General features: G+C 47.7%; 1 protein-coding gene across 1 annotated transcript in view; it reads left to right on the top strand.

The window, feature by feature from the left end:
- CCDC81 (coiled-coil domain containing 81) overlaps positions 1-25,806 on the top strand; it is a 296,640-nt gene extending 270,834 nt beyond the window's left edge. Inside the window, exons 14-15 of the mRNA XM_086933975.1 lie at positions 12,863-12,988; positions 25,508-25,806. Of these exons, the coding sequence (XP_086790101.1) occupies positions 12,863-12,988; positions 25,508-25,646 (265 nt within the window). The 3' untranslated portion in view covers positions 25,647-25,806. The remainder of the gene's footprint in view (positions 1-12,862; positions 12,989-25,507) is intronic.
- Positions 25,807-27,306: the final 1,500 nt, after the last annotated feature.

Below are 27,306 nucleotides of genomic sequence, written 5' to 3' on the forward strand. Positions count from 1 at the left end.
AGAGTAGAGTGGCATAGAGAGCAGTGGCACAGAGTACAGTCATGCAAGGTAGAGTGCATTGGTGTGCAGTTGTGTAGAGTGCATTGGTGTGGAGTGCAGTGGCACAGAGGGGAGGAGAGTGTCAGTGTGCAGTGGGGAGTAGATTGTTTCACAGTAGAGTGAAGTGCCGTACAGTGGAATGGCACAGGGTAGAGTAGAGTAGAGTTGCGTAGAGTAAAGTGGTGTAGAGTGTAGTGGTGCAAAGCAGATTTGAGTGCCATACAGTGGATTGGCGTAAAGTGCAGGGGCAAAGAGCGGAGTGTTCCAAAGTGAAGTGCATTGGCGTATCATAGTGTATTGGCGTAGAGTGCAGTGGCTTAGAGTGGAGTTTTGCTGAGTAGATTGGTGTGGCCTAATCTGGTGTGGTGTGTAATGGCAAAGAGTGCAGTGGTGTAGAGTGGTACAGGGTAGAGTAGAGACACATACTGTGAAGTGGCATAGAGTGAAGTGAGGTGGAGTGTGGAGTGGTGCACACTAGAGTGCAGTGTTGTAGAGTGGTGTAAAGTAGAGTAGAGTAGAGTATTCATGGTAAGGTAGCGCACTGCCAACACAATTTCAATTGAAGTGACCAATACAACTGCACAAACTTTGTTTTACTAATAAAACTATACAGTGCAAAAATGAAAATAGGTGGAAATTATATCACCCAGTGTAAGGATTTATTTTGATTATATTAACGTATTGGTTTCCAACACACTTTAGAAATAACAAAAAAATGTGCACATTTGTGTTTCTAATTATGATATATTCTGAAGTACTTGCACAACTCATTTAAATGTTGTGTGTGCTAGAAAAAAAACTTTTTTCTACCTCCAATACCCAGCAGGATTGTCACGTGCATCCTCTCACTTTGATGTCAGGGCTAGTTCGAGCGACCATGTGTGTGTTACTATGCAAGCGCCTTCGGAAGACCGTGCCTAACATTTGACCTCGGTCTTTGAATGCACAGCAGATGTGACAAGATAGGAACAAGATTTAAAGGCCTGTTTAAAGAATTTGTGTATGTGAAAGAATACAGTAAACATGGTTTAGGCAATGGGAAGGAGGAATGGAACCTAAAGCAAATAAAGCCAGAAATTGTGAGTTACAAACCACAAAGCCTCTGGTAATCAAGGGGCAGAATGCATTCCTAGGCCAACTTTCTGAAAGCGCCCAAGATGTCTTTAGCAAACCAGACAGCTGCAATTTAAAAATAGTAAGAAAGGCCTATCTCCAGTGCCTTGGACAGGGTTAATGAGAAGATCTTTAAAAGGGTCACTGCCTCCCTAAATTGGCATTATACAATCGATTTAGCATGACAGCTTTATGAGGTTTGTGGCTTATATCTTCCTTGAATATTAATAAATCTTAGCAACAAAAATTTGCTAGGACACTTGCTTCTGCAAACGATAACATTGATCTGCCCAGTCTAGATGTACTAGGGGCCTCTCTATCCCTTTGAGTCTTAGGCACATTGTGGGGGATAGCTTTGCAGTTTAATTTAAAGACATTAATTATAGCAGCCACACATGCTGCAGCCTGTCAAGCGGGGCACATTTAAACATATTTTTTTAAAACTTTTACGGTATGGAGGAAGATGAGGTTTGAGGCAATTTATATTGCTTTAAGAACATTTTGTTCAGCCTCCCTAATAAAAATGCACCCAATTAATTACTCTGCTTGCTATAATTCTAAGCGTGTGAGGCAGGGAGGTTTTCTCTCTCCAGCTCTTTTGGATCTAGCAGTAGCTCACCATCAACTTCAGAGCTAGACCTTTGCAACCTGGGACCTACCTTTACCTAACATAAGGTGCCACTTGTTCGGTCTCTTGGATTCATCTTTTTTTAATGACCCGTTTTTTAGTTTTGGGGATTATTGCCATCCTTTATGTTTGGAATCCTTCTTCAATTATCAAAAAACACTGTTCAAGACTTTGCTTGTTCTAGCTGAGACCCTCGCCGGTACTCTCATAAACTGTGGCCATCTTGTCCAAGTGCTTATCCGTTTTTCTGCCCTTATTGGTTATCCTCATCCTTCCCTGTGATGGGCCCCTTTAATGGTAAGTGCTTTTATAACGCGCAATAGCTACTTTGAGGAGTGTGCCAGCGCGGAACCAAGAGGAGTCTCTGAGCTACACCACCAACATCTACGGGCACAGATGCGTTTTTAATAGTTTCTTAAAGGCTAACGGGTCCTGAGTATTGTGCAGTAGAAATGGGAGGGCATTCCAAGCCTGGGCAGCTTTAACAGGCAGAGAGCAGGCACCCAGCTTGTGGCAGAAGAAGCGAGGCACCCTAGCTAAAAGAAGGGACGAAGATCACAGTTGTCTCAGCAGGACATAGAAGGAGAATAGGTGGGTCCATGAGCATAAAGGGCTCGGTGCGCAATGACCAGGGATTTAAATTTGACTCTATCTGCCACGGGAAGCCAGTGGAGGGTGCGGAGATGTTCACGCACGCTACTCCTCTTAGCAATTCCCAGGAGCAGCCTAGCGGCCGCATTCTGATTAACCTGAAATCTATTCAGATAGTATCCAGGTATGCCAATGTACAGAGCGTTAGCGTAGTCCACTCGAGAGAGGATCAATGCACGGATGACCGTCTCTTTTGCAGGTCTAGGAAGGAGAGGTAAAAAACTCTTTAGTGTTTTGAGGAGGCCAAAACAGCTGCCTGAGAAATTTTTCACTTGGGCAGGAAAGGAGGGGTTATCCTCAAACCACACTCCTAGGTTTTTAGCAGCTTTTCCATTAGAGGTTGGTAAAGGGAATCCAGGAGGCCAGACAGGATGGTTTCACCCTCACTATTTTCTAGAGCATCAGTTATTGCTTCTCTCATTATATACTAGATAAGAAACTCTTCTGAGTTGAGGTGAGTATTTATGGTAGCGTTTGCCAATTGTGTTAAATGTTTCCTTCTGTTGTTAAAGAGGAAGTACGCATTCCACCATACGTACTACTTTATTACTGCCTACATCCCCACGGCACACTTCTACATTCATTTCCATATGTAACAATGATTGATGAAGAGTCCGAGGGGACTGGTCCTCCCGTCTTACCGACAAGAAGTGCTGTAACTGCCATTACCTAAATCAGTGACACTCATTGAATTGAACATGGAATGGTGAAATACTGAAACAACTTTTCTGTAATTTCAACCTTTTCTTTCCTCAAGCTTCACACAGTTATCATCAAGGAGTGTGCCATTTATATGTATTTTACATGCAGTTCCAAGACACTGATCAATAGACATTTCTTTTAGAACATGACCGAACTGCATCCTATAATTGTTCCTCACCATAACCTCTTCTCAGACTATATCAGTTATTGGGCTGGAACCAAAGGAGGCAGTAGAAGTAGATGTATTTTCCCTTCTTAAGAGTTCCAGCCTTTCATTGCTGTTATTTGAAGTAGGTCCTACTTTTCAAGTAATCAAAAGGAACTCTCTCCCTTTAGGGGACACTCTTCATTTGTCTGGAATTAAAGTAATCTCTTCTCTCTCTTCAAAGTGCAGGTGGGCTACTACTTGCACAGAGAAACATAGAGCAGCTTTGAAGCAGCCGCTCCATATTTCACTTGAATGCTCTGTTCCCCCAGAGCAGCGTGAGATCATGACTGCTGTGGGAGTGGCACATTCTTTGTATGAGGTTGCACTGCCCCAGTTAGGGCCTAGCACAGCTATTGATGCAGACAGGGACAAAGAGGTGCATAAATGTATAGATTGTATCACAATCTGTATGTAGTAAGAAGGGGACAAATGGCGAAAAGCAGATCTGGTGTTATGTTATGTTATGTTACGTGAATTTGTACTGCGCACAGCTGCCCCAGCTAAGGGGCGTCCTGGCACATGGCAAGGTAACACGCAACAGCCACAGGAAACACAACAGCTAAAGAAGAGGAACCAAGTTAAAATAAGAAGGTTTTAATAGCCTTACGGAAAGAGAAAAGATCCTCCAACAGCCGAATCTCCACCGGGAGGGAGTTCCACAGTTCGGCTGCTTTGACCCGGAAGGAACGACCACCAACACGGCACAACTTATATCGAGGGGTGATAGTAAGAGCTTGGCCCAAAGATCTCAGAGGCCGAGTGGGGACGTACCAGGACAGGAGGTCCGTAAGAATTTGAGGGGCCGTACCCTTTAGAATCTTAAAGGCCAGGCACAGTACCTTGAATTGAATTCTGGCCCTGACTGGCAGCCAGTGCAATGCTTTCAAAGTACTGGAAACGGGGCAGGATCTAGGAAGACCAATGATTGCTCTAGCGGCAGCATTCTGCACGCGTTGGAGGCGGGTGACTTCAGCCAGGTTAGCCCCCACCAGGAGAGAGCTGGCATAATCCAGGCGCGATATAACAGTCGCCTGTATTACCAACTGCCGGGTGCGGGGGTCGAAGAACTTCAGGACTGGTCGCAGAGCCGGGAGGATTCCAAAACAACAGGCAGCCATTTTCTTCGTGTGCCCCACAAAACTGAGAGTGGGATCCATCCACACTCCCAGGTTTTTTAATTCCGTCACCGGAAGAGGGGCCGACCCAAGCTCCGAAGGCCACCACCTGTCCCCCCAGAGATCCGCCCTTCTACCGACAATCATGATCTCGGTCTTCTTCGCGTTGAGCTGGAGACAGTTGGCCTTCATCCAGCTTGCCACCGCCCTAAGTCCACTCTGAAACCTGGGGGCATCCTGGTCCGCATCCCCGCTGATCGTAACCGCTAGCTGGGTGTCATCGGCATATGACACCATGGTCATGCCTCACTGCCTGACAACCTCAGCCAGCGGTCTCACGTATAGATTGAACAACGTGGGACTCAGCGAGGATCCCTGCGGCACTCCCTGTTTCAGAGGATGGAACTTGGACTGGAACGGTGGCACCGCAACGCTGAAGAAGCGACCATCGAGGAAGGACCGGAACCACTGGAGGGCGGACCCACCCACCCCAATCTCCTCCAGGCGATGCAACAGGATGGGATGAGAGACAGTATCAAAGGCGGTGCTTAGATCTAATAATACAAGCGCCGCCGTCTGTCCTGCATCCATCACTGTGCGAAGGTGTTCAGCCATGGTGAGAAGGGCGGTCTCCGTGCTGTGACTAGCACGGAATCCGTTCTGGGTGGGGTCTAAGATGTTAGCTCGAGTGAGATGGTCGGACAGAACCTTGTTCACATGGGCCTCCACGACTTTAGTCGGCCAGGGGAGCAGGGAAATAGGCCGATAATTTTCCGGCTTTTCCGGGTCCAGGGAAGGTTTCTTCAAAATAGGAGAAACCACAGCCCGCTTCCAACTGGCTGGAACTGTACCCGAAGCCAGCGAGATGTTAATCAGGGAGAGTACCGAGGTACGACCCACAAACAGCTGGTCTCTAAAAAGGGCTGGCTTAAGCAGATCAGCGGGCAACCCGGATTTCACCTGCTGAGCCAAGATGTCAAATCCCTCAGATGTCAACGGGGGCAACACATGAAGCAGAGGATCTCTATAGATGTTACATAGAGTACCTGCCGGTGGCCTAGTGACAGGGAATGTTAAGTAGATGTTCTGAACTTTTTCTAAGAAGAACAGGGCAAGAGCCTCACAATGCGCCGTGGAGCTCGTTGTTATAGCCGAGGCCCGCTTTGCCACAAGGTCCTTCACCACTTTGAAGATGGTTTTTGATGGATTTGGGCTATTGCCGAACTCCGCAGCGTAAAAAGCTGCCCGGGCCCGGCATATAGCGCGATGGTAAATTTTAACGGCAGCGAGGTAAACAACCTTCTTCCCGCTGTCGTACATCTTCCGCCACTCCCTCTCTGCTCGCCTACAACTGCCCTTGAGTGCGCGTAAAGCACTGTCATACCAAGGGCTTGACTCCCTGGAGCTGATTTTCCTAGCCGAGATGGGAATCAGGGAATCAAGTGCCTTAGTAACCCAAGAGCAGAACCGATCGTAACCTGCATCTACGTCCTCCAAAGGTCCCAACGGCTCTGCCGCGAGGACTCGATGAAGGTCCTCAAGTCTCAATTTACTCCAGTGCCGTGTGGAGACCATCCTTACGGGAGCAGAAGACGAAATTCCCGGCAAGGGGACATAGATGGCCACCGAAGAATGGTCCGTCCAGCCGAGCGGAGTAACGGCCGTAACTGTGGCCTCTGTCAAGTTCGTAAAAAACGGATCTAACGTATGGCCGCCTACGTGTGTAGGGTGCAGCACTATTTGTTGGAGTTGAAGAGCCTCCAGATCGGCTAGAATACTGCACACCGTAGGGATATTCTGATTCTCAAAGTGCAAATTGAGGTCCCCCAAGATAGAAAAGTTAGCACACCCCAACGCCAGAGAACTTACAACGTCAGGAAAGGCAGCCCTAAATGCCACATCGCTTCCCGGAGGGCGATAGACTACCATCCCTGAAAGGGAGAACTGAGGGTTAACCAAGATTTTAAAGACAGCACTCTCGCAGCCTGCGATGTTAAGGGCAGACCAACAGAAAGAGACACTAGATCTCACTGCGAGAGCGATGCCCCCTCCCCTAGTCAATCGATTCAGGGTGAAAACCGAAAAATCAGAGGGGAATGCCAGATTAATAATGGCCGTATCGTCATCCTTCAGCCAAGTTTCCGTAATAGCCACAATGTCAGGGGCCTCATCTCGTATCAGGTCCCTAACGGCTTGGTGGTGTTGAACTAGAGACCTCGCGTTAAGGCTGAGGATGCGCAGAGCATGAGCCTGACGGCTGCTGCACGGAGCGACCGGTGGAGCCTCCTGACAGATCTTAACCGGAGAGTCCACCGCCCACTGGCCACAGGCGCACTGATAAGGGTCACTGAGCGGGTGTATAGGTGCATGTATACATCTCGGGACAGAGCGTCCTAAGACCCGCAGCGTGGCGGCAGAATATACAATCATAGCGCAGTCCCGTGTAGCCGAACCTGAGGATGTGGAAATACCAAAGGGCCGCCGCGCCCGGCGCGTACTTGGCACGGACGGGCGCAGACGGGCAGGACTCGGGCACGACTCCGGCTTAGCAACGGCGTCCCACTGCGCGGGGGAGGACGACTTTAAGTAGGCGAGGCGATTAGCATACCGAGCGTAGAGACGCTCCAAGATGGCGCCCATGGAAGATCTGGACAGCCCAAGGCAAGATGGCGCCCACCGAACCAACCCCGGGACCTGGACCCGCCAAACGGCGGTGCGTTTTTCACTTTTATATGCAGGTGAGAGGGCAGGAGGATATTCCCAAGCAAAGCGCCTAAAAACAGGGGAAAACGAAAATCAAAATAACACAGATGTAAAACGGGCGGTTAAAATGGACAGCGCAGCAGCAGCAGCGCGACCTGCAACAGAGCCAGTACCTTGACCAGGCTACTGGTGTCGAGTCCGTCTTAAGTAGGCGAGGCGATTAGCATACCGAGCGTAGAGCCGCTCCAAGATGGCGCCCGTGGAAGATCTGGACAGCCCAAGGCAAGATGGCGCCCACCGAACCAACCCCGGGACCCGGACCCGCCAAACGGTTGAATCCATAGGTCTCAATTTTCCCCATGACAGAAATGTAATGGCTATTGGTCTAGGATGTCTATCATTCGACTCAGTACCTAGCATTTTCATGTATCCATAATATTAGTGCCCTAACCTTCCGTGGCTCCTAAAGATCTTGTCCACCAGGCTTTTCTTAGCATTTTTGTGGAGAGCCTCCTCTAGTCTCTTTGGAAGTTGACTGCCTCTTAGACAGCAGCCGGGTACTTTTACTGAAGAATGTACACTTTTGATGCTGCGGTGGAAGTGAGAGGGCCTAAGACATGAAACAATGACTTTCGTTGTTTCTTCCCTACTTTGCTAAAATTGCAGAGAAACATCTAAATATTCAACTAAACACGTTCTTAGAAGAAAGACGTGTTCTCCATGAAACCCAGTACGGTTTCAGGCCACTTCACAGCACCGAATCGGCCCTACTTCTGGCTTCGGAGGCCTTGAAAATCTCAGTTGATGAGGGAAGAACAACTGCACTTATCTTACTGGATTTGAGTGCTGCATTTGACACGGTCTACCATGGCCTTCTGTTGGAACGGTTGTGGGAGGCCGGGGTCGGTGGCAGCTCATGGGAGTGGATCAAACATTTCTTGCAGAACAGATCCTTCCAGGTGTTACAATACCCTTTTAAACACAAGGTGTGTCCTCTGTCTCAAGGGGTACCACAGGGCTCTGCCCTACTCTATTTAATGTTTACATGCGCCCCTTGGCAGACATTGTGCTGAAACATGGAGTGAAATTGGTGTCACATGCCGATGACACTCAGTTGATTGTTACATTGGAGCAAAAGGGGGCAGTAACAGCATCTGATTTTAAGGTCTTCTTGAGTGATCTTGCTAACTCAGTTAGCAAGATCTGAAGTTCAGCTGCAATGCACAAAAGACAGAGGTGATGGTAGTTGCCAAGCAACCCTCCATATGGTCACATTTGTGGTGGCCGAAGGAGCTGGGACCTACTCAGACTCTCAAGGCTAAGGTCGAGAATTTGGGAGTCTGGGTCGACAACACCCTATCTTTTTCAGAGCAGATATCAGCTGTGGCCAGAGCCTCCTTTGGCATTCTTAAAATGTTGCAGAAAATGCTGGACCAACTACCACTAGAAGCCAAAAGAACCACTGTCCAGGCCCTCGTTACGTCCCATTTGGGTTACTGCAACATCCTTTATCTAGGGATGACTAAAAGAAATCTTAACATTTTGAGGAAAGTTCAGAATGCTGAGGCTTGGCTGATACTAAATATCCCTATGTGGGCATCCGTGTGGCTGCCTTGAGGGACACTGGCTCCCTATACTAGCGAGAATCACTTTTAAGGCTTTGTGGCTTTGCCATAGGATCCTCAACGAGAAAGGGCCAAGATATCTGTGCTCCCTACTCACTGCTTATAGACCTGTTCGGAATTAGAGGTCGCTGGGCAAGGCGAAGATGATTGTGCCTAAAGTCCGAAAGGTACGGGCAGGAGGTAGTTCCTTTAGCTTGCTCGCAGCTAAGCCCTGGAAGGACCTACCTGTGGACTTATCCATCGGAGACAATGTTTTGAAAAAAATTGAAAACTTGGCTCTTCCAATCTCCCCCTGGGGCCCGGTAGCAGGCCTTCTTGCATCTTAAGGCCTTGAGGCTAAGGGGGAGAGGGGGTTTCGGACCAGTTGCTGTGGTCATGGTTACCTAGCGCGGGGACACTCCGTTGAAGTAACCAGGCGCTCTATAAGCTTAATAATAATAATTGTTTCAACTTACTGTCCTTTTTTGTCTGAATGATTTTTGGCTTCTGCCTGTGGTGCTTGTAGTCACCTTTTCATGTGGTACCAATGAGGTTTCCCTGCTTTAACCATACCAATTCTTTCATCAGTTTTGTAAACCATGTTCAAATATCCAATGTGCCTTATCCACCCACCGACATGCTCAGAAAGACATTGTATTTCCAGGGAGTCCTGCTGTTTTGATAGCATTCCCACATGAAGACACTTTTGGTCTGGTGAGGACATTGATCATTCAAAGCAGTTGAGGTGACAATGTTGCAACATTTACATAATCTAGAAAAATTGCTCAGTAGGTGATACCGATCCCACTATCCCTGTGGCCCCTCCAGCCCATTACATGCCATCCTGGCACAGTTTCTTCGTCTTTCCGATCCCTAGGTAAGGATATTCAGAAGTCGCTGCAGTGTCACTATATCGTTGCCAGTATTAACCTTAAATGAAATGCAGAACGTGATGAGAAACTCAATGATAAAGAAGAAAGACTTATCTCCAGTACATTGAACAGGGGTAATTAGAAGATCTTAACGCCTTTTAAAGAACACATTAAGAAAAAATCTTTGAAATCATACCAAAAAATGCAAAAGCACAGTTAAGAAGCTTAGAGGTCCCCAAGATGAAAGTGTTTTGATTAACCTATTCATGCTTATTCAGTTTAGCATTTTCAGCAGTTTAAAATATGGAGATAGACCCTAACTTTCCTGCTCCTGCAGCTAATGAGCAAAACTATCTCAGCACAATTAGCAAACATTTTATAAATTAGCATCACTACATCGCTGCTGATCTGATGGAGTGAACATCTATTTTCCCATCCAGTGAACATTGCACTTGAAGGCTCCTAAATATATAATTCTGGGTGCAGACATTTCTGGCTGTTACCTTTTTCCCTGTTAATTTGGGGCTTCCTTTTCATGGCAAAGGCCTCTCTATGCTCTCCATTGATGAAATGCTCACTCAGTGTAAGCCTGTTGCTGTGACCACAAATAGGACATCCCCACTAGCCCTTCATTCCCCAGACAACCAAGCCTTCAAGTGGTTTGGGGAGAGGTTCGAGACACTTCCAAGCAAGACAGATCCAAAAATTGCTTTGATTATTTTACTTTCAAGAGCTATTGGGCAAGGGAGGGCAGATCCAATGAAGCCATACCAAAGCATGCTTCAAAGGGTTCTCTTCTCCTCCCTTCCTAGATCAACGCAACAGAATGTATTGTTCTGTACCTAGGTATACTGACAACTGGGAGTGGGCAACCCTTTCCCTCCACAGTTAGCTAGGACCTTTGTGTCCTGTCAGTAAGTGGCAGGCCTCCAGACTCACGCTAACAAACATCTCAGTTTCTGCTCCTCTATCGGACTCAACTTCCGGGAAATGCATAAGTGTAAAAGCTCAGCAGATAAACCACACTTTCCACAAGTGGTAGCTCTTCGTTGACATTGCTTCACAAATATTTGGCTGACTGGTCACTGTAACTTTACCCACTTATCCTTGTAGGAAGAAAATAGTTTATCTCCAGCAAAATTACTAGTAAGGTCTGTCCACGGGGACAGAAAAGGTCGCTTGGAAAACTTTTCATGCTGATCTAGAGCCATCCTAGTCCCACTTGTCTGCCTGTGTTTCACTGCATAAAGTAAGAAGTGCAGCTCAGGAATCTGCAGGCAAGTGGATGAGCCTTGATGCATGGGTAATGCTGCCTGCCGTCTCCTAGGAGAGTGCAGGGTGAAAGTGGGGTGAGGGTGGAGGAACTGAGTGCCTTCTACATACTAAGAAGTTTGCCGTTATCGCACGGAGGTGAAATTCTCTATTACTGTGAACATACGGAACTTACTGAAGAAAATTAATCACCTGCACGCATCTCAACAAGACTACATCTCTGGATTTCTCAGTATCCATGTGTACAGGAAGTGATATCACTGGAAATATCTTATGTACTTCATGGGCACAATCCTACAATGGTTCTCATCCTACCTCACCAACGAACATCAACTAATTCATATAGGAAGCACCAGATCTCAGATTCTCTTCACCACCTGTGAAGTCCTCCAAAGCACCAACCTGTCACTCATAATGTTCAACCTCTATGTCAAATGCATAGGACCATCCTTACAGACAGCAGTCAAGATGTACCAGTATGCTGATGACACCCAACTCTGACTCACAATCTCTACAACCAACAATATATGAGACAGAAAGCCTTCCTCAAAAGCATTTAGATCTGGATGCCAACAAATTGCCTAATGCTGAACCCCACAAAGACTATATCCCTCCTGTTTGCCAACAACTCCAAACACCCTCTGTTTCAATCATTACTCTCCATATTACGCATGACGGCCTCAGGTTCACCCTAGACTAAAACCTCTCACTGAAAGCATTGCGAGGAAGACCAAAGCAGCCCAGGTCTAGCTCTCTCTCGCTCATGAAAAAAGTGAAACATTTTCTTGTAGTAGAAGAGTTCAGAACAATAGTTTAAGCCCTAGTCCACCCCCACCTAAACTGGGGCAACACCCTGCTCAACAGCATTTCAAACACCACTTTCGCTCACTTGAAAGGCATCTCCCACACAGCAGCAAGGCTCATCGAGGGACTGAAGATATCTGAGCCACATCACCCTTGGGCTAGAAAATCTTCCCTGGCTCTTCCTGCAAACCCAGGTCATCTAATATCAGCTGCATCACTTACATGCACTGTAAACATAGACCCCATCTACCTAGCTAACAAACTTAACACTATCTGGAGGTCAACGCCAGACGAGTACCTCAGACATCAGCTGGTAAGAGCCTAAATCCTGCAGGAAGGAGACATCGGAACTACAGCAACTCTCTTACACGTCAGGAGGAAACTGAAATATTCACTCTTCAAAGAACACTATCTCAGATTGGCTGACTTCTCACCCATTCCACTAGTTCTACCTATTCCTCTCATGTATCCCCTCCTCCCCTATGTATCCCCACTGGGACTTTTCCCGTGTGCAGCGCTTCGTTGCTAGTCTGCTAGTTTCACGCTTTAGAAATACTAAAACATACATAAATGTTAATACACCTAAGCTCCATTGGGTGGTCATTGAATCTTGTGTGAAAATGGATTATTTCTTCATGTGAAATAAACATTTCCTATAATGTATGCACACATCCATTACAGTCCTCTGTGAATTGTTCTAATCATTGAGTCAAGTAAATTGTGTAAGTCTACCCAGTGTATCTAAATTGCAGTGACAGCTCAAAAATTACTATCATCCAATGACCTATTTTTTTTCCTCGAAATTACAGATTCTTAATCTCGGGTTTGAAAGTTGTCCATATAATACTGTTGACATGTGAAAGAAATGATCCTTGAGGTCTGTCTAATTCCAAATAATTTCAATATGGAAAGAAAAATATTGTGGATAGCATCAGTCTAATTAATTTGACATTGAAGAGAAGTGAAATGGATGTGCAGAGCATACGTTCTTATATAGTACGCCTGTTGTAAAGGAGCAAAGCTCTCTTGGGCGACATGAAAGCTGTGATAAGATGGATTTCATTTTTATGAGTATTGCTAGATAATTTGAGAAATTAATTGTATAAACTTGCAGTATTTGTCGTATAATGGTTTTCAACTTGATTTTTTAGGACTATGGCTGAGAGAGCTGCTCAATTTGCTAAGATTTTCAAGCTGCAAAAATCATTACAGGAAGATTGGGCAAGGAGTGCAGAAATGAAAAGGCAGAGAGACTGTGAAGAGGAGAAGATTATTCAGTAAGATTTGCTCTTTTATTTCAGTATCCATACTCTTTACGTACTCCTAATATATATTCTTTTTAGAAGCTGCCTTCGAGTGAATGGGAGAAGGAACATATGACAAAATTGGTATGCTGAGCAATTCATGCAATTTACAAACCAACAGCATATTGTCATATAACAAAGTTTTCCAACATTTGATCTTTTATATATTCTCATGCTTGAATCATTCTCAATTGCCAGGCTGGGAATCCCCGGTACACTAAAATAGCAGTATGAAATCGCCATAGGCCTGAACCAACATTGAATATTTAGTAGCACATCTACTTCATTTGAAAGAACCCAAACTTCAGCCAATGAGGTGGAAGCGTACGCTCTCCTACTCCCCCTAGGGGCCACCATAGCTCTGATTTCGACTGCATGTTGTGTGTGAGGAACCTCTCACTGAACCGTAACGCTGGTACATTCTTTTTTTTTATTAAACTTTTTTATTGTTTTTCACACCAACCAAAGACCAGTACATACAAAATAGAGTCACTGTAAGAAATATTCCCTTCAGTACATATGTGTATCTAACATATTGCCATTCACCCCATGGCGGAATGGGGTTCCACACAAAAATAATCATTATACATTTCCTGGCAGTAATAGGAGACCAAATTATAAATCGGGTGCAAACAAACAGCAACAGGGAGCTGGGGATGGAGAGATCTAGAACGTCACCCCTAAGGCGGAGAAGCCAGCACCTCCGGCGTCAACTGGGCCATCAGCGCCCGTCTGTCTCTCCAGAGATCCACCGTTGGAGATATGCAGATGTCCCCTCTGTACCTATTCCATTTTCCCCAGTTCTGGTCCCACTTTTTGGGGCAACCTCGACCTTTGAATACTGACTTTTCAGCCACCGTGGCAGTATCCATGTCCTTTGCCCAGTCAACCAGGCGCGGGACCGTAGCCACCCCCCAGTGTCATGCAATATTCCGCTTCGCTATAATGAAGCCCATAGAGGCCCATGTCTGTTCAGCTTGTGTGAGATCGGACGACCCCCAAATGTTAAGTAAGCATAGTTGGGGAGACAACTCAAGGGATTTACCTCCTGCCCTCTCGAGTTGACAGGCGATCTCGCCCAGTAGTCCTGAATGTGTGGACAGTCCCATAAAATGTGAAAAAAAAGTAGCTTCCCGATTGCAATGTCGGAGGCAGAGTGGATCGGTGCGTCTACCCAGCCGGGACAGGAGTTTGGCATTAAAATGTGCTCAGTGGAGGATCTTGAGCTGGAGCAGTCTCTGGTGCATAGGGATGGCTATTTCTCGGGGTGAAGCTAGAGTGTCCCTACACATGTCGTCCTCCATTTCCCCAAAATCTGTCTCCCACCCCTCTCTAAGTTTCAACATTGGGTCGGGCGCTTGTTGATCAGCTTCTTATAGGTGAGCAAGATGGCCTTTACGGTCCATGGGATCCAACAACAGGCGGTCTTCCAGAGGGGACGAGTTGGGGTGAGGACTGTCTCTAGGTAGGGCTGAAGACACCGCATGTGTAATCTGTAAGTACCTGAACGTCTCTGACGGAGCCAGTTGATACTTAGCTTGGAGCTCGGGGAACGATGCCAGCCTCCCCTTAACCCAGATATCTCTGATCGTGGAGATTCCGATCAAATCCCACTTGATGATCCCTGGACAAGAGCTGAGAGTACTCAAAACATCGGGCTGTCACAGGGGGGGTTGCAATTGTCAGGCACCCGCGCCATCCTAATTTTGTGGTGACTTCATGCCAAATCTCGACCGTGAGTGGGCGCCGAAATGTGAAAAATGGGGAGCACCCGTCACAGTGACCGCGCAGGTGAGGCCAGGTATAAGAGGATATCAACGGCATACAGCGAGATACGGTCCTCGTGAGATGCCGTCCACTTAAGCCCGCGGATCACCCCGGACCCACACCGCAAGCGGTGCCAAGACAAGAGTGAAAAGCGACAAGGGGCAGCCTTGCCTTGTGCCCAGATCAAGCGAAAAAGTGGCGGCGCAATGATTAATAACAACGACATGAGCCGTAGGGTGAGTATACAATAGCCAAATCCAACTAATTAATTTGGGTCCGAGCCCCAGACCGTCCAGAACGGTGAAAAGAAAATCCCACTCAATGGTGTCAAAAGCCATTGAGGCGTCCAACGACAAGAGAATCGCGTCTTCCTCGATGGTGTGAAGCCTGCCAAGGACCCTATGTACCCGACGGAAATTCCGGATCGTGTTCCTCCCCGGCATAAACCAGGATTGGTCTGGTTGGACCAAATCAGCAATAAAGTGGAGGAGGCGATTCGCGAGAAGTTTAGCCAGAATCTTAGCCTCAACTGTCAAAAGGGATATGGGGCAATACGATTTGCACTCCTCAACAGGTTTGTTCGGCTTATGAATGACCACTATAGTGGCAGTGCGGTTCTCTGCGGGTAAAACACCGTACTCAAAACATTCATTGTATAGTTTAAGCAAATGGGGTGCCAATAGTGTTGACATGGGCATAAATAGCTCAATGGAAAGCCTGTTAGGGCCCATAGCCTTCCTGGAACGGACATCTTGTATGGCCTTTTGAACCTCTGTCACTGCCGCCAAGGTCTCTCTGTCCTGTGGAGAAATAGTAGGGATATCGAGCGTAACCAGAAGGTCAGGAGACAGGGAGGCCTGAGAATTGGGAGAACTAGTGTATACTTCCTCGTAATAACTAGCAAATATTTCAGCTATGTGTTGGGGGTCAGTAATTAGGGTACCCTAAGAGTTTGCCATCGCGTGGACTCATCTAGCGGCCTGTTCCTGCCGCTCAAGCCCGTCCGTTCCCCCTACTCATAAATCCTGTGTCGGGAGGCTAGCAAACGCGCCGCCCACTCCTCAAAGAGAAGCTGTCGATAGTCCTGTCTCTTGAGTGCCAAACTGTGGCGTGTATTGAGGTCAGGATCTCGGGCGACCAACTCCTCCAGACTCGAGACCTTGGCCTCCAATTCCGATACTCTCATGGTTCGCTCAGCTCGGTGTCCCACCATGAGTGATAAAGCCCTTCCCTTAATGACCTCCCCGAAGGCCCCCCATAGCGTCTCTGCAGAGTTGACTGAGCCAACATTTTCTGCAAAATAATATTTAGCGTCCTATCGGAGAGCATCCCTGATGTGCTGAATTTTCAGTGCCCATGGATGTACGGAGATGGAGCAGGGGCATCCCCCAGTGAGAGAGCAGAGAGTCGCCAGAACGGGGGAGTGGTCAGAGATAACACGGGCCAAGCAACCGGACCTTGTGAAAAGCTGAACATCTTGGACATGGGTGAATAAATTATCTATCCTCGACTGACTACCATGCACCCCGGATTGGAAAGTGAAGCAGGTGTATGATGGGTTGAATCACAGGCAGACATCCACCACCCCCAAAGCATTCGTGAACTCAGCCATTCTGATCCGTGCGATGGAACCCCTCGGGGAGGAAGGCGGTCCAGAGAGCCATCCATTATGAGATTGAAGTCCCCTACCAACACCCCAAGTGGCAGGGCCAGCAACAGGGTCCCTAAGTCACATAGTGTCGGGCACTGCAGTCCGGGGGGGGGGGGGCATAAACAGAGACGATGTTAACAACAGGTGCCCGAAACCGCAGCATATCTGCCCTGGGGGTCAGTCCAGGAGTTATGGATAATGTAGGGACAACCCTTCCGAAGTAAAATCCCCACCCCCCTGGAGCCTGAGGTAAAGCCAGAGTGGAGTACCATTTCCTATTCAGGGCGCTACAGGAGTTGCCAATCAGATGCGTCTCCTGCAATAACACCAGGTCAAGCTCATTGCGCCTAGCATATTGCAACACAATGCCCCTCTTGATTTTATCACCCAATCTATTAACATTCCAAGTGGACAAAGTAAGTGTCAGACCACGAGTCAGCACGTCCATCTAGTGGGAATCATGTAGGGACGGATAATCAAGCATGGGTGTGAGCAGCCCAGGCGGATGCCCCATGTGCTAATGACAAGTGAATGTAGTAGGAGAGTGGAGAGGTGAACAATATTGTGTGCCGGTGTTAAACAAAACAAAGACAAAAACAAATGGCATACCTGAAACGGCACCTTAAAACAATCCCCTCCAACATCCCCAATGTGTATTTCCCAGACCCCCCCACCCTGCTTCCCTGCTTTGCGGTAACACAACCTCCCGCCCCCCAAACTAGCAGAGTGCCTATCACCCACCCTTCCAAGAATTTGCGGGACCGTATGGCCAAACCAAACCTCTGATTCCACCCTCAACTTGGCTGGGAACATCAGCACATATTTCACATCCTTGTCACGGAGCGCCTTCTTAACCCCCAGGAAGCTTTGTCGCTGCCGTTGCACCTTGAGGGTAAAGTCTGGAAAAAAGGTGATGCGACTGTTCTGGAATTCCACAGGTGGGGCGGCGCGGGCACATGGCAGGATAACATCCTGGTCGAGGAAGTTAAAGATCCGGGATCCAGGCCTTGGTCAGCCACCAGGCACCCAATGTGCCCTCTCCACTGAGAAGAAGTTGGAGTGCCCACGTGGTTTGAGGCAGTTAGTGATCAAGCCTTCCACGAAGACGTCCGCGGACGGCCCTTCCGCACGTTCCGGCACACCAATTATGCGGACGTTGTTGTGCCTGGAGCGCTCTTCATAATCGTCCAGCTGTGCCTCCAGCTTTGCGGCATGCGTTTGCAGGTCCTCCATCTTCCCCTGCAGCTCGGACGTATCTTCCACCCGGGAGGTTGCCTTTATTTCAACATCTTTAAGTCAGGAGTTCATGGTGCGCATATCCTCCGTGATGAGACACCTCGGCGAAGACCGTGTCGATTCGTGATTCCAAGGACATGCAGACGGCAGTAATGGCGTCAAGAATGACATCTTCTTCCCTCCGGACTCAGATTTGTCAGAAGTGGCGGGCCCTCCTCTAGGGCTTGAGTCGGAACCCCCTCCCAGGCAAATTTCATCAAATTGGCCTGGAGGGCTGCGTTTGAGCTGCGACCCCCGCCATGGTGGATGTAGGTCTCTCCTGTCGAGCTCCCTTGTGATGGATGCAGAGACCGAGATTAAGTAGCTGGGAATGGAGTCGCCGGTATCTTCCTTTTGCACCAGATAGTATGTTGGGGACCAGGACGTTGTCATAGTGTTGCGTTACAGTGACTTTTCTTGCCCCAAAACGTTCTTCAGGCCAGCGTCAAGCAGCCCGGGGTGTGTACCACGGCCGTGCAGTAGTGGCAGTAGAGGGGGAGAAAGAGGTCTGTGGAACAGGAGCCGATCAGCGGCAGTCGATGGGCGGTAGTGCGGCGGCAATGGCGGTCAGCTGCACGAGGCCGCAGCGCGAGTTCACAGGCAAACTTGGGGGTCACCACAACCCCTATAGTAGAGCCCCAGTCACACCATATAACTCAGGCCAAAGATGGTCTTCCCACACCGGATGCAGCCCGACCTGCACGGGCCTGGAGAACAGAGACAGATGCACGCTGCCAGTGACCACCGTCGCGGATCCGCAGAATTCCTGGGTGCACGGGCCGTATGGGGTCTCTCAGGAGATCAAACCAGCACGGGGCAGGACATCCACCTCTCTTCAGCTCCCCGGTCACAGCATGCAGTGGTAAGGGCCCCCATCGGCGCCTCCGCCTATGTTGCAGGGACGCACCTACCAGCCCCTCTGGTCTTCAGTCTGCCGCAGTGCCGGGTCTCCACCACAGTCCGGGTCTTCCCACTCGTAGCAACGGGGTGCCGCACGTGTTTTCTTGGCCCCCCAGTTGCACAGAAAGTCTCCGTCACAGGTTTCACTCCCTGCCAGCAGGCTGCGCGGCAGCTCCCAGGTCCCGGTTTGGCCCGATGGCGCAGGTCGTGTAGTCAGGTCTCCGCAGCACCGCCGAGTCACAACTGGCATCAATAGGTTGTCTGGCCCTTCCGGAGATAGCTCGTGGCAGTTCTGCTATGATTTGGGGACAAATAAACGGATATTGGGGCGGATTTGGAGCTGTTCGTGCTCGGCTTGGCCACGCCCCCTCTGTTACATTCTTGATCTGCCCTGGATATGAGCCAGCCCCTTAATCAGCCCTTAACACCTTGGGTGCTAAGCTGATCCCCCCTCCTGTGCTCATATTTACTGAATCCCCTTTCACATGACGAGCTCAGCTCATCATGAGCACACAAGAGGTGTACCTCATGACGAGCTGAGCTCGTCATGAGCATCGAAGGGGTTAATTAGTGTGGGTTGTTTTTAGGGGAATTTTATTAATTTCTGGGCCAGGGAGATCTTTATATCTAACACACAGAAGGTGATGGGAGAAGGCTTGCAATAAGTCTAACCACTCGGGTAGCACTCCAACCCATTGTTATTTTGCCCACCATGCCACCTCAGTTTGAACCCAGGCCTATGCAAATCAGTCTTGACCCTGCTTCAATAGGAACTGGCCAACCAGAACTGTCAAACAAGGTCCTCTCTGAACTGGAACACAAGCAACGCAAGACCAGTTTCGCCCTTATTAGGGCTCTTCAGTCGGGTGTACCCAGAGTGATTGCCAGTGTTTAAACAAATTGAAAGCATTCCTCCCACTTTTGTGTGTCTTATAGATCTTTATATCTGACAGCCAACTGTCGCCATGGCTAGCAGAGATGGTTCAGCCAACCTTTCTGTATTGGAGACCAAACTTTCCTATGGGAATTAAAATGGGAATTCACACTTTTGGAATCCTCCTGTTTCTTGGCTCCTGCTCGACGGAGCAGCTGAAACATTTCAATGAAAGAGACAAAATGAAAGTTTTTATTTCACAAAGTGTAGTTGTACAAAAACCCATAGCTCTCGAAGAACTGTGAAAAATATTTCATGATTCGCGGTGTGATAGGGATTTCTTCTTAATAATGACAGCCTCTGACCGTTCTTCAGAACTTTATAAATGGCCTCTAGGACTGTGTGGCAGGGAGTACCAAGTTTTGAGATAATCTTATCTAAATTATGCCTCACAATCTCTGATAGTAATATTTTCATGCATTTGAGATATAAACATTTGTTTGTAAATTCTGCTGAATATGCAAATTGTGTGGGCAGTGCGCTACATCCATAATTAATGCAGTAAAGGCTGCAGCCCCAGAATCATATAGATCCACTAGCCCTCACTATTGTCCATTGCTTATTAACAATTTTTTCCTCAAACAAAATGTAATCATTCCTTTTTCAGTCAGTTCCCATTGTTACCTGTATTATGAAGAAAAGTTCTAGTACCCCAAAATAAACGTAATATAAAAAATACATAACTGGTAACTAGTGTAATATGGTTCCATATTCCCATCACAGGGATCTAGCGGCATATGCAAACCATGCTACCAACAGCCTTGTGGGTAACTCGTTCGTCCATCCATAAATCCATCCATCCACCCACCCACACTTATGATTTTATGGCTAGAACAGAAGACAGAGTTTCTTTTGAAAATTATTGTTTGTGGTATGTGCAGCTGTGATACACATGCTCTACATACTCCTGCCTTATAGTGTTGAACTCGGACATGCACAACTTGTTTTTTTTCCGAAAGAGTCTTTCAAGTCGAGGGGTATAGTGACTCTTCCTATGACTGGTAATGCACATTGGCTTTGACTCCAAAGTTAGACTATTTTCTTCCACTGTTGGGGTTGGACGTACTTCACTGGGGTTTGGAGTCAAAGCCACATGTTGCTCTTCGTCTGGGCCTCTCAAGTCTTCCGTTCCCAGTATCCTCGGACAATCCTTCTTTCCATTGAGTTTTCATCGCCCCAGTCCAGGTCTCTACGCCGGATCCGTGTCTTTGGGTTCCTAGACACCTGTTCCATCAGGTCCCATGCTCAAGAATGCAAAACACCCTTTTGTTGCTGTCCACAATGATTTTCCAAACACTCGTGGGCAGATCAATTCACAGATTCTAATCTCTGCCTGTTGCCGGAGCATAATAAGACCTTCTAGACCTGCTGTGCCTTTCGCTCCAGATTAACCATCTGAAACCATCATAAACGTTGGCTTGCTTAACGCGCCATGGAACAGCACGAGACACGATATGCCCAACATCTTCAGTGAAGATGTCAAAGGAGAAGAAGTATAAGGAAAGGCGGAGGTTGAACAATTTGCCGCTTTCAGCTCGGAACACAATTTGCCCTCAGACTCTGAGGTCCCAGACCCGCAGCCTATGCCGGGCCAACGTCAAAAGATGACTACTGTAAGCACTAGTTCTCACCACCTGTTCACTTACCGACCCTCGGAGGGCCAGGCATCAAGCCCTCAATCCGGGACACAGCCTTTTGGTCTACCTCTGCCTGCCAGCCATGGCCAGCACTGACCTAAGTCCTCGGAGCCGACTCCGTCCCTGGTACTGAGCAAGCCACCCAAGTCCCGGCCCACCTGAATGCCCTTAATGATCTCTTGGATCTTGGTGCCAGCACCGACCAGCACCTCAGAGCCGAAACAATGGTTGATGTCTAAGCTGAAACAGCCTTCACCGCCACACTCTGAGGATCAGGAGCTGCCATTTCTTCAACGCCTTTAGGAGAAGCTGGACTCTCAACAGCGGAGACTGATCATTCATTCCCAGGCGGGGAAAATCACAGCAAAGCCTCGACCAAGAGTGCAGGAGACACTTCCTCACAAGAGGAAGCGGACTTTTGAAGAGCACCTAGCATTGGAGGCCCCTCCACCTCCAAAGCTGAAGAAGCATCAAGACCGGGGCAGCCATCCACTGCCCTCACAACCTGCTCCTACTTCACGGCTTCAATCTCCTTCCCTGGCAAGCTCTACACATTCTTCGTATTTGGAGGGGAGTCCTCAGCGCTTAGACCCTTATGATGCTCCCTAAGACCCGGAGCCTCAGGATGATACATTAGGTGATTATGGGGTTGCCCCCTCAGGTGACAACAACCCTGAACTCTACCCTGCTAAACCTTCTCCTCCTTACGACACCATCTTACCACAAGGTAATTCACAGGGTGACCACCTTTCACAAGGTAGACCTAATCACCATTGTAGAGGACAACACAGTTTTGGCCCATGCTTAAGGTGATGCTCAACCAAACGCAGGATGTCTTCAAAGACCCCATTAAGGCTATAATAGTCACCTGACGGATCATTAAAAAAACAAGGGCCCCCCCCCCTTGTCTAACCCATGCTACATTAGAGGCCAGCTCCGGCTGGACTCACTGGCGGTGCACGCCGTACGTAAACGGGCAAATGCACAGTGGAGAAGTGTGGCTCAATGGTTAGAGCGGCTTACCTTGATGCAGAGCTCTTGCCCGGGACCAGGGTTCGATTCCCGCCTCGGCGGGTCTCGGGCTCAAAATTTCCTCGGACCTGCTATTCTCGCCTCAGGGTCTATTCTAATCATGGGTCGCATCATGCAACTCTGGGCAATAGCTTGCTTAATCTCCACAACGGCCCCAACAGCGCTGGTATGCCTGGTATCACCATGGGGGTGCCCAGGAGTGGACACTTCATAGGGAAAAACTAGGAAGGGTTCCTACAGCGGTAGGAGTACAGCGCCTAGATGCCCTGGTGGTGAGTTGTGTGCTATAGAAGTACCAAATTATTATTTATTAAGTTACTGGGGAATACTTCAACGCCAGATAAAGAAAGCAAGAAAATCAGCGTTGTCTGGATATGACGTGTCCATTAGGACGCAATGGGTGATGTGATACAGCATTCCCCGGACCGATATATGCAACGAGCACAGGAGATTTTTGTGGAAGGCCAAACGATATCCAACATAACCATCAGGTGTGTTCTCAACGTGGCCGACACCGCAGGAATTAACTTCAGTGTCCTGACGCACAGATATGCTTGGGTCCGAATATCTGGATTCAAGCCTAAAGTTCAGCAGCATCTGATCAACATGCCCTTTGATGGGGGAACTCCTATTTGGGCCTCAAGTTGATCCAATGCTTGAAAAGAGAAGAAAAAAAAAGACACAGCCAAAGCAATGGACGCTCTCCATTCTCCATCACCCCTTGCGACTTTTTGTTGCTCACAATACTGCAGTGGCTTAAAAGCCACTTCCCCAGAGGCCTCCACCTCCTTTTAGAGGCAGCAGTACAAGCCACAAGCCTCCTGAGGCTATTTCACGGGTGCCTATGGGGAAAGAATTCCAAAGGCAGGTGTAGAGGCAGGGCCGCCAAGGGTGCCTTCCCACTCCCTTCCCCCCCGTTCACACAACACCTGTCCGGGGATGTCTGCAGGGGTTTCTTTCGCAATGGCAAAACATCACACCTGACAAATGGGTGCGGTCCATTGTAGAGCAGGGTTACTGCTTGGAGCTCATTACCCCCCCCCCCCCCCCGCCGTTATAAACATTCCCTTTCACCAGAACACTTACTTAAGTTTGCCACAGAGCCAGTACACCCCACCACACCCCCAATAACACGGCAATGGGCTGTACTCCTTTTACAATCTAATCCCCAGAAAAGATGAGTCCCTTAAGCCCATACTAGACCTCCGGCCCCTCAAGAAGTACATCCTGTCGGAGCATTTCCACATGGTCACAGTCCAGGATGTTATTCCACTTTTGAAGCAAGGCGACTTCATGTCCGCCCTCAACTTGAACGTCTGTTTACACATCGCTATTCACCCTCTACATCGCCACTACATCAGATTCAAGGTAAGTGGTCAGCACTTGCAATTCAAAATTCTGGCCTTTGTCGTAACTACGGCCCAAGAGTTTTCGCCAAATGACTTGCAGTGGTAGCCAGACGTCTTCAGTGGGGCGGCGTCCACACCTTTCCGTACCTCGACGACTGGCTGATAATGAATGCAAGCCAGCAGCAGTGTTTGGCTCACACACAGATCACGGTAGATCTCCTTTACAATCCCGGTTTCACCATCAACGTGGGCAAGTCCCACCTCTATCCCCTACATTCCTAGGGGCAATACTGAACTCACCGGCAAAGCTTATGTTATGTTATAAAGAATGTTATAACGCGCTCTGTTACTAGCAAGTATCCTGAGCCTTATCGCAGTCCTGCATGGGTATAAGCGTTCCAGCCCATGTTGTGGAGGGACCAGGTGGGTACCAGCAATGCTTTAAATATTGTTTGTCTTGTTGTATAGAAAGGGAGGTGTGTTGGGCCACTGTGGTGAGGCTGGAACGTTGAGGTGGAGCATTAAGGATGGAACCCTGGGGGTTTGTTGCACCAGTGTTCCAGCAGCGGCAATTGCTGCATGGACTCCGGGAGCGTCTGTTGTAAATGAATAAACTACAATCACTTACCTAATATCCTGTCATTCTTTCATCTGGGAAATTATGACCAAAGCAAAATCACCCAGGTACAAATACCAATACCTGTGAAATGCCTTTGCAAAAAACAAAAACCAGGAGGCGTGCTTTGTGTTGCGTTGCTAATGGGAGATACTGCAAAAACAGGTGCAGACAATATTTGCACCCGTTTTTAACACTTACTAAATTACCACGAAATAAGTATATATAGTGTAGTCGTTTTCCTAGTATGACTAAATTGCAAGACTATCATCAGGTTTGGTATATAAATAAAATGGTATCTGATGTGTTGACTTGTACACATCAGTGGCGGAAACTAAAGTACAGGGTTCAGAGAATGCGGCACTACCACCTTGCAACTCAAGAGTATATTTTTTTAACTATATGTTGAAAAATCAAAGCTTTAAGGAGTGATAAACTGCCCAGGTGCCGCTAATCTGCAGTGAGTTTTATTTGGCACCTTATTACGTAGTGTACTATTTGGCTCCATTTATTTTTGTAGTGCTGTTTAGTGGCTGTAAAAAACAATGGGGCAGATTTACAATAACTGGCGCATCCCTGCATATCAGCAGGGATGCGCAAGTTATTGTGTGCCGCAGCTACACCACCCTGGATGCGCCGCATTTACAATGTGGCGCACCATGGGGCAAAAACGGTACAGATGCGTCAAGCATCTGTGCCGTAAAGGCGGTACATTGCTGGAGTTGCGTCGCAAGCGCAAGGCAGCTCCAGCAATGCTCTGGGGGGCCCTATCTCCACAATACTGCGTCAATCCTTACGCCTGCCTCAAGCAGACGCAGGGTTTTGAGGCAGCATGGGCCCAAAAGTGACTGAGTGAAATCTTGTAAATTTCACTCAGCCACTTTTAGGAGGCATTCCTGCACCGGAACACCCCGCCTGCGATGGAATGCCTCCTTCTGGCGCAGGGCTTTACAACATGACGCATCTCGGAGATGCATCACGTTGTAAGTACCCTGCACCATTGCGCATCTTTTGTGCCACCGCTGCATCACAAAAGTGACGCAACGACGGGGTAAAAGAGGCTTAAAGGGCTTGTAAATCTGCCCCAATGTTTTTACTCCATTTTTTGTATTGGAAGGAATGGGGGAAGAACAGCATACTCTTGCATTAGGTAACACATGACTTAACAGGACTTTGGTGCTGCTGATTACCATCAACCGGACATTTTATGAAAACTTGCACTTAGATTTTTGTTGGTCCATTAACGCTCTCCCCCCCCAAAAAATTCCCAAAAAATTTACTTTTTTCCAGTCCTTATTTGAATCCCAATTTTTACTTGTCTTTTCCTTTAGTTGTGGAAGCAATCTGGTGCATGAACAGTGTGACAAGTACCGACGCTGCTGCCAGTGCAAGAGACGCCTGAGCAACGTCGGAGAAACCAACATATGGTGTGAAACGAGATACATACCAGGAAGCCGAATATTGATATAGATCTGGGTTTCTGTTTCTTCATCTCTTTTTTCTGATAATGTTTCTGGTTTAACAGCTGCACCTAGATTTTAATGATGGCTATCTGATTGACATGTAAACTATCTAAATATTTCTTGAAGATAATGTGAAATAAAGAAAGAATGTATGGCCAGACAATGAATGGGTCCATCATTGCTATGGAAAGGTCATTTACATATCTGAAGACTAGATGTTCTCCTGTGAGTCATCAGTTTAGCCCAATTGAACGGGTTAGACATTGTTGGTGAGGTATCCAAAGAAGATGCGGGGTGGGGAGATGTGACCTAGCGGCACGAGCTGCCACCCCCAGAACCTGTAGACGGAGGGTCAAATCCCGGCCACAACATTAGACTCAACATTATGCGATTCTGGGCAAATCACCTAATCTCCCTGTGCCTAATTGTGTGAATAATGTATTTGTGTAATCCCCACTTTGGTTTAACTGCAACTAATGATGGACGGAATGCTGAATGATTCAAACATTCTCCCCCTTTTAGGAGATCTGGTTTAAATCCATCGTCCTTTTGCCCACTGCACCACCCCAGTTTTGACCCAGCCATGTGCAAATCAGTCTTGACCCTGAGCCTCATGGGAACAGTCCAGACCGAACTGCCAAGCCAGGTGCTCCCTGGACCGGAAACAAGCATCCTGGGACCAGTTTCGGGGTATTACTCTTCAGCAGCCAGGCTAGCTTGAATCCAGTGACACAGTGAGCAAGGGACCCACGTCTGGGCATACCCCTTAGGACAAAAAGTGTAACTGCAACAAATGATGGACGGGATGCTAAATGATTCAAACACTCTTCTCCAGTTCTTTTTGTAATCCCCACTTGGTGAACATGCTCTTGTAGCTGGTCTCCTGACCCTTTACTTATGTACAGCCCTGCGTTGCTCCACAGCTGGGTTTGCGCTATATAAATTACAGTGCACCTTACGAAAGGTGACCGACAAGGTAAACTGCCCTTTGGTCCTGCTACTTGCCCTCACTGCTCTGAGATAACAATATCTCTGTTAGTATTTACGCCCACTACCCTGAGCTTGAGTAAAACCTTACTCTTGTGTGGAGATGCTATATAGATGGTTGAGGACCCACATCATCTCTAAGTAAATTGATTGTTATGATTATTTTTTTTCCACATGAAAATAAGGTACTTAGATTTGTTTAATTAAGGCCGGGCAGCCCTTTCTTCATTAATTGTTTTTTCTAGATCAGATTGATTCTGGTTGCTGTCAAGAAATAGATATTTATATGGACCAATCTTTATTCGTCTTGATGTAGGGACAACCTCTTTCCAAAAGCACGTATGGCTTGCAGAAGGATGCATCTTGCAAGATTTTGCAAAAAGAAAAAGACTTGGGCTTTTGCGCTGCATTGTATCAAGGTGGCGCCCTGTGGATGGTATATGGGTCATTTCCATGCAATCACTTCTGGGTTTTAATGCAAATTCCCATCTATTAACATTGGGAGCATTTGTGCTCAAACATTGATCTCCTTGAGGCAGGCATAATGTTGGAACATTGTTTCAATGTCTCCAACCGTTTCAAACTTTGTATGCATGCTGTACTACACAGTGCACATTCAAAGAGTGAGAAAAAGTGTGCCTGCACTAGAGAAAAGAGCAATAGCGCCATATCAGTCACTT

The sequence above is a fragment of the Lissotriton vulgaris genome, chromosome 8, assembly GCF_964263255.1.
Source record: "Lissotriton vulgaris chromosome 8, aLisVul1.2, whole genome shotgun sequence".
Taxonomy (NCBI): Eukaryota; Metazoa; Chordata; class Amphibia; order Caudata; family Salamandridae; genus Lissotriton; species Lissotriton vulgaris.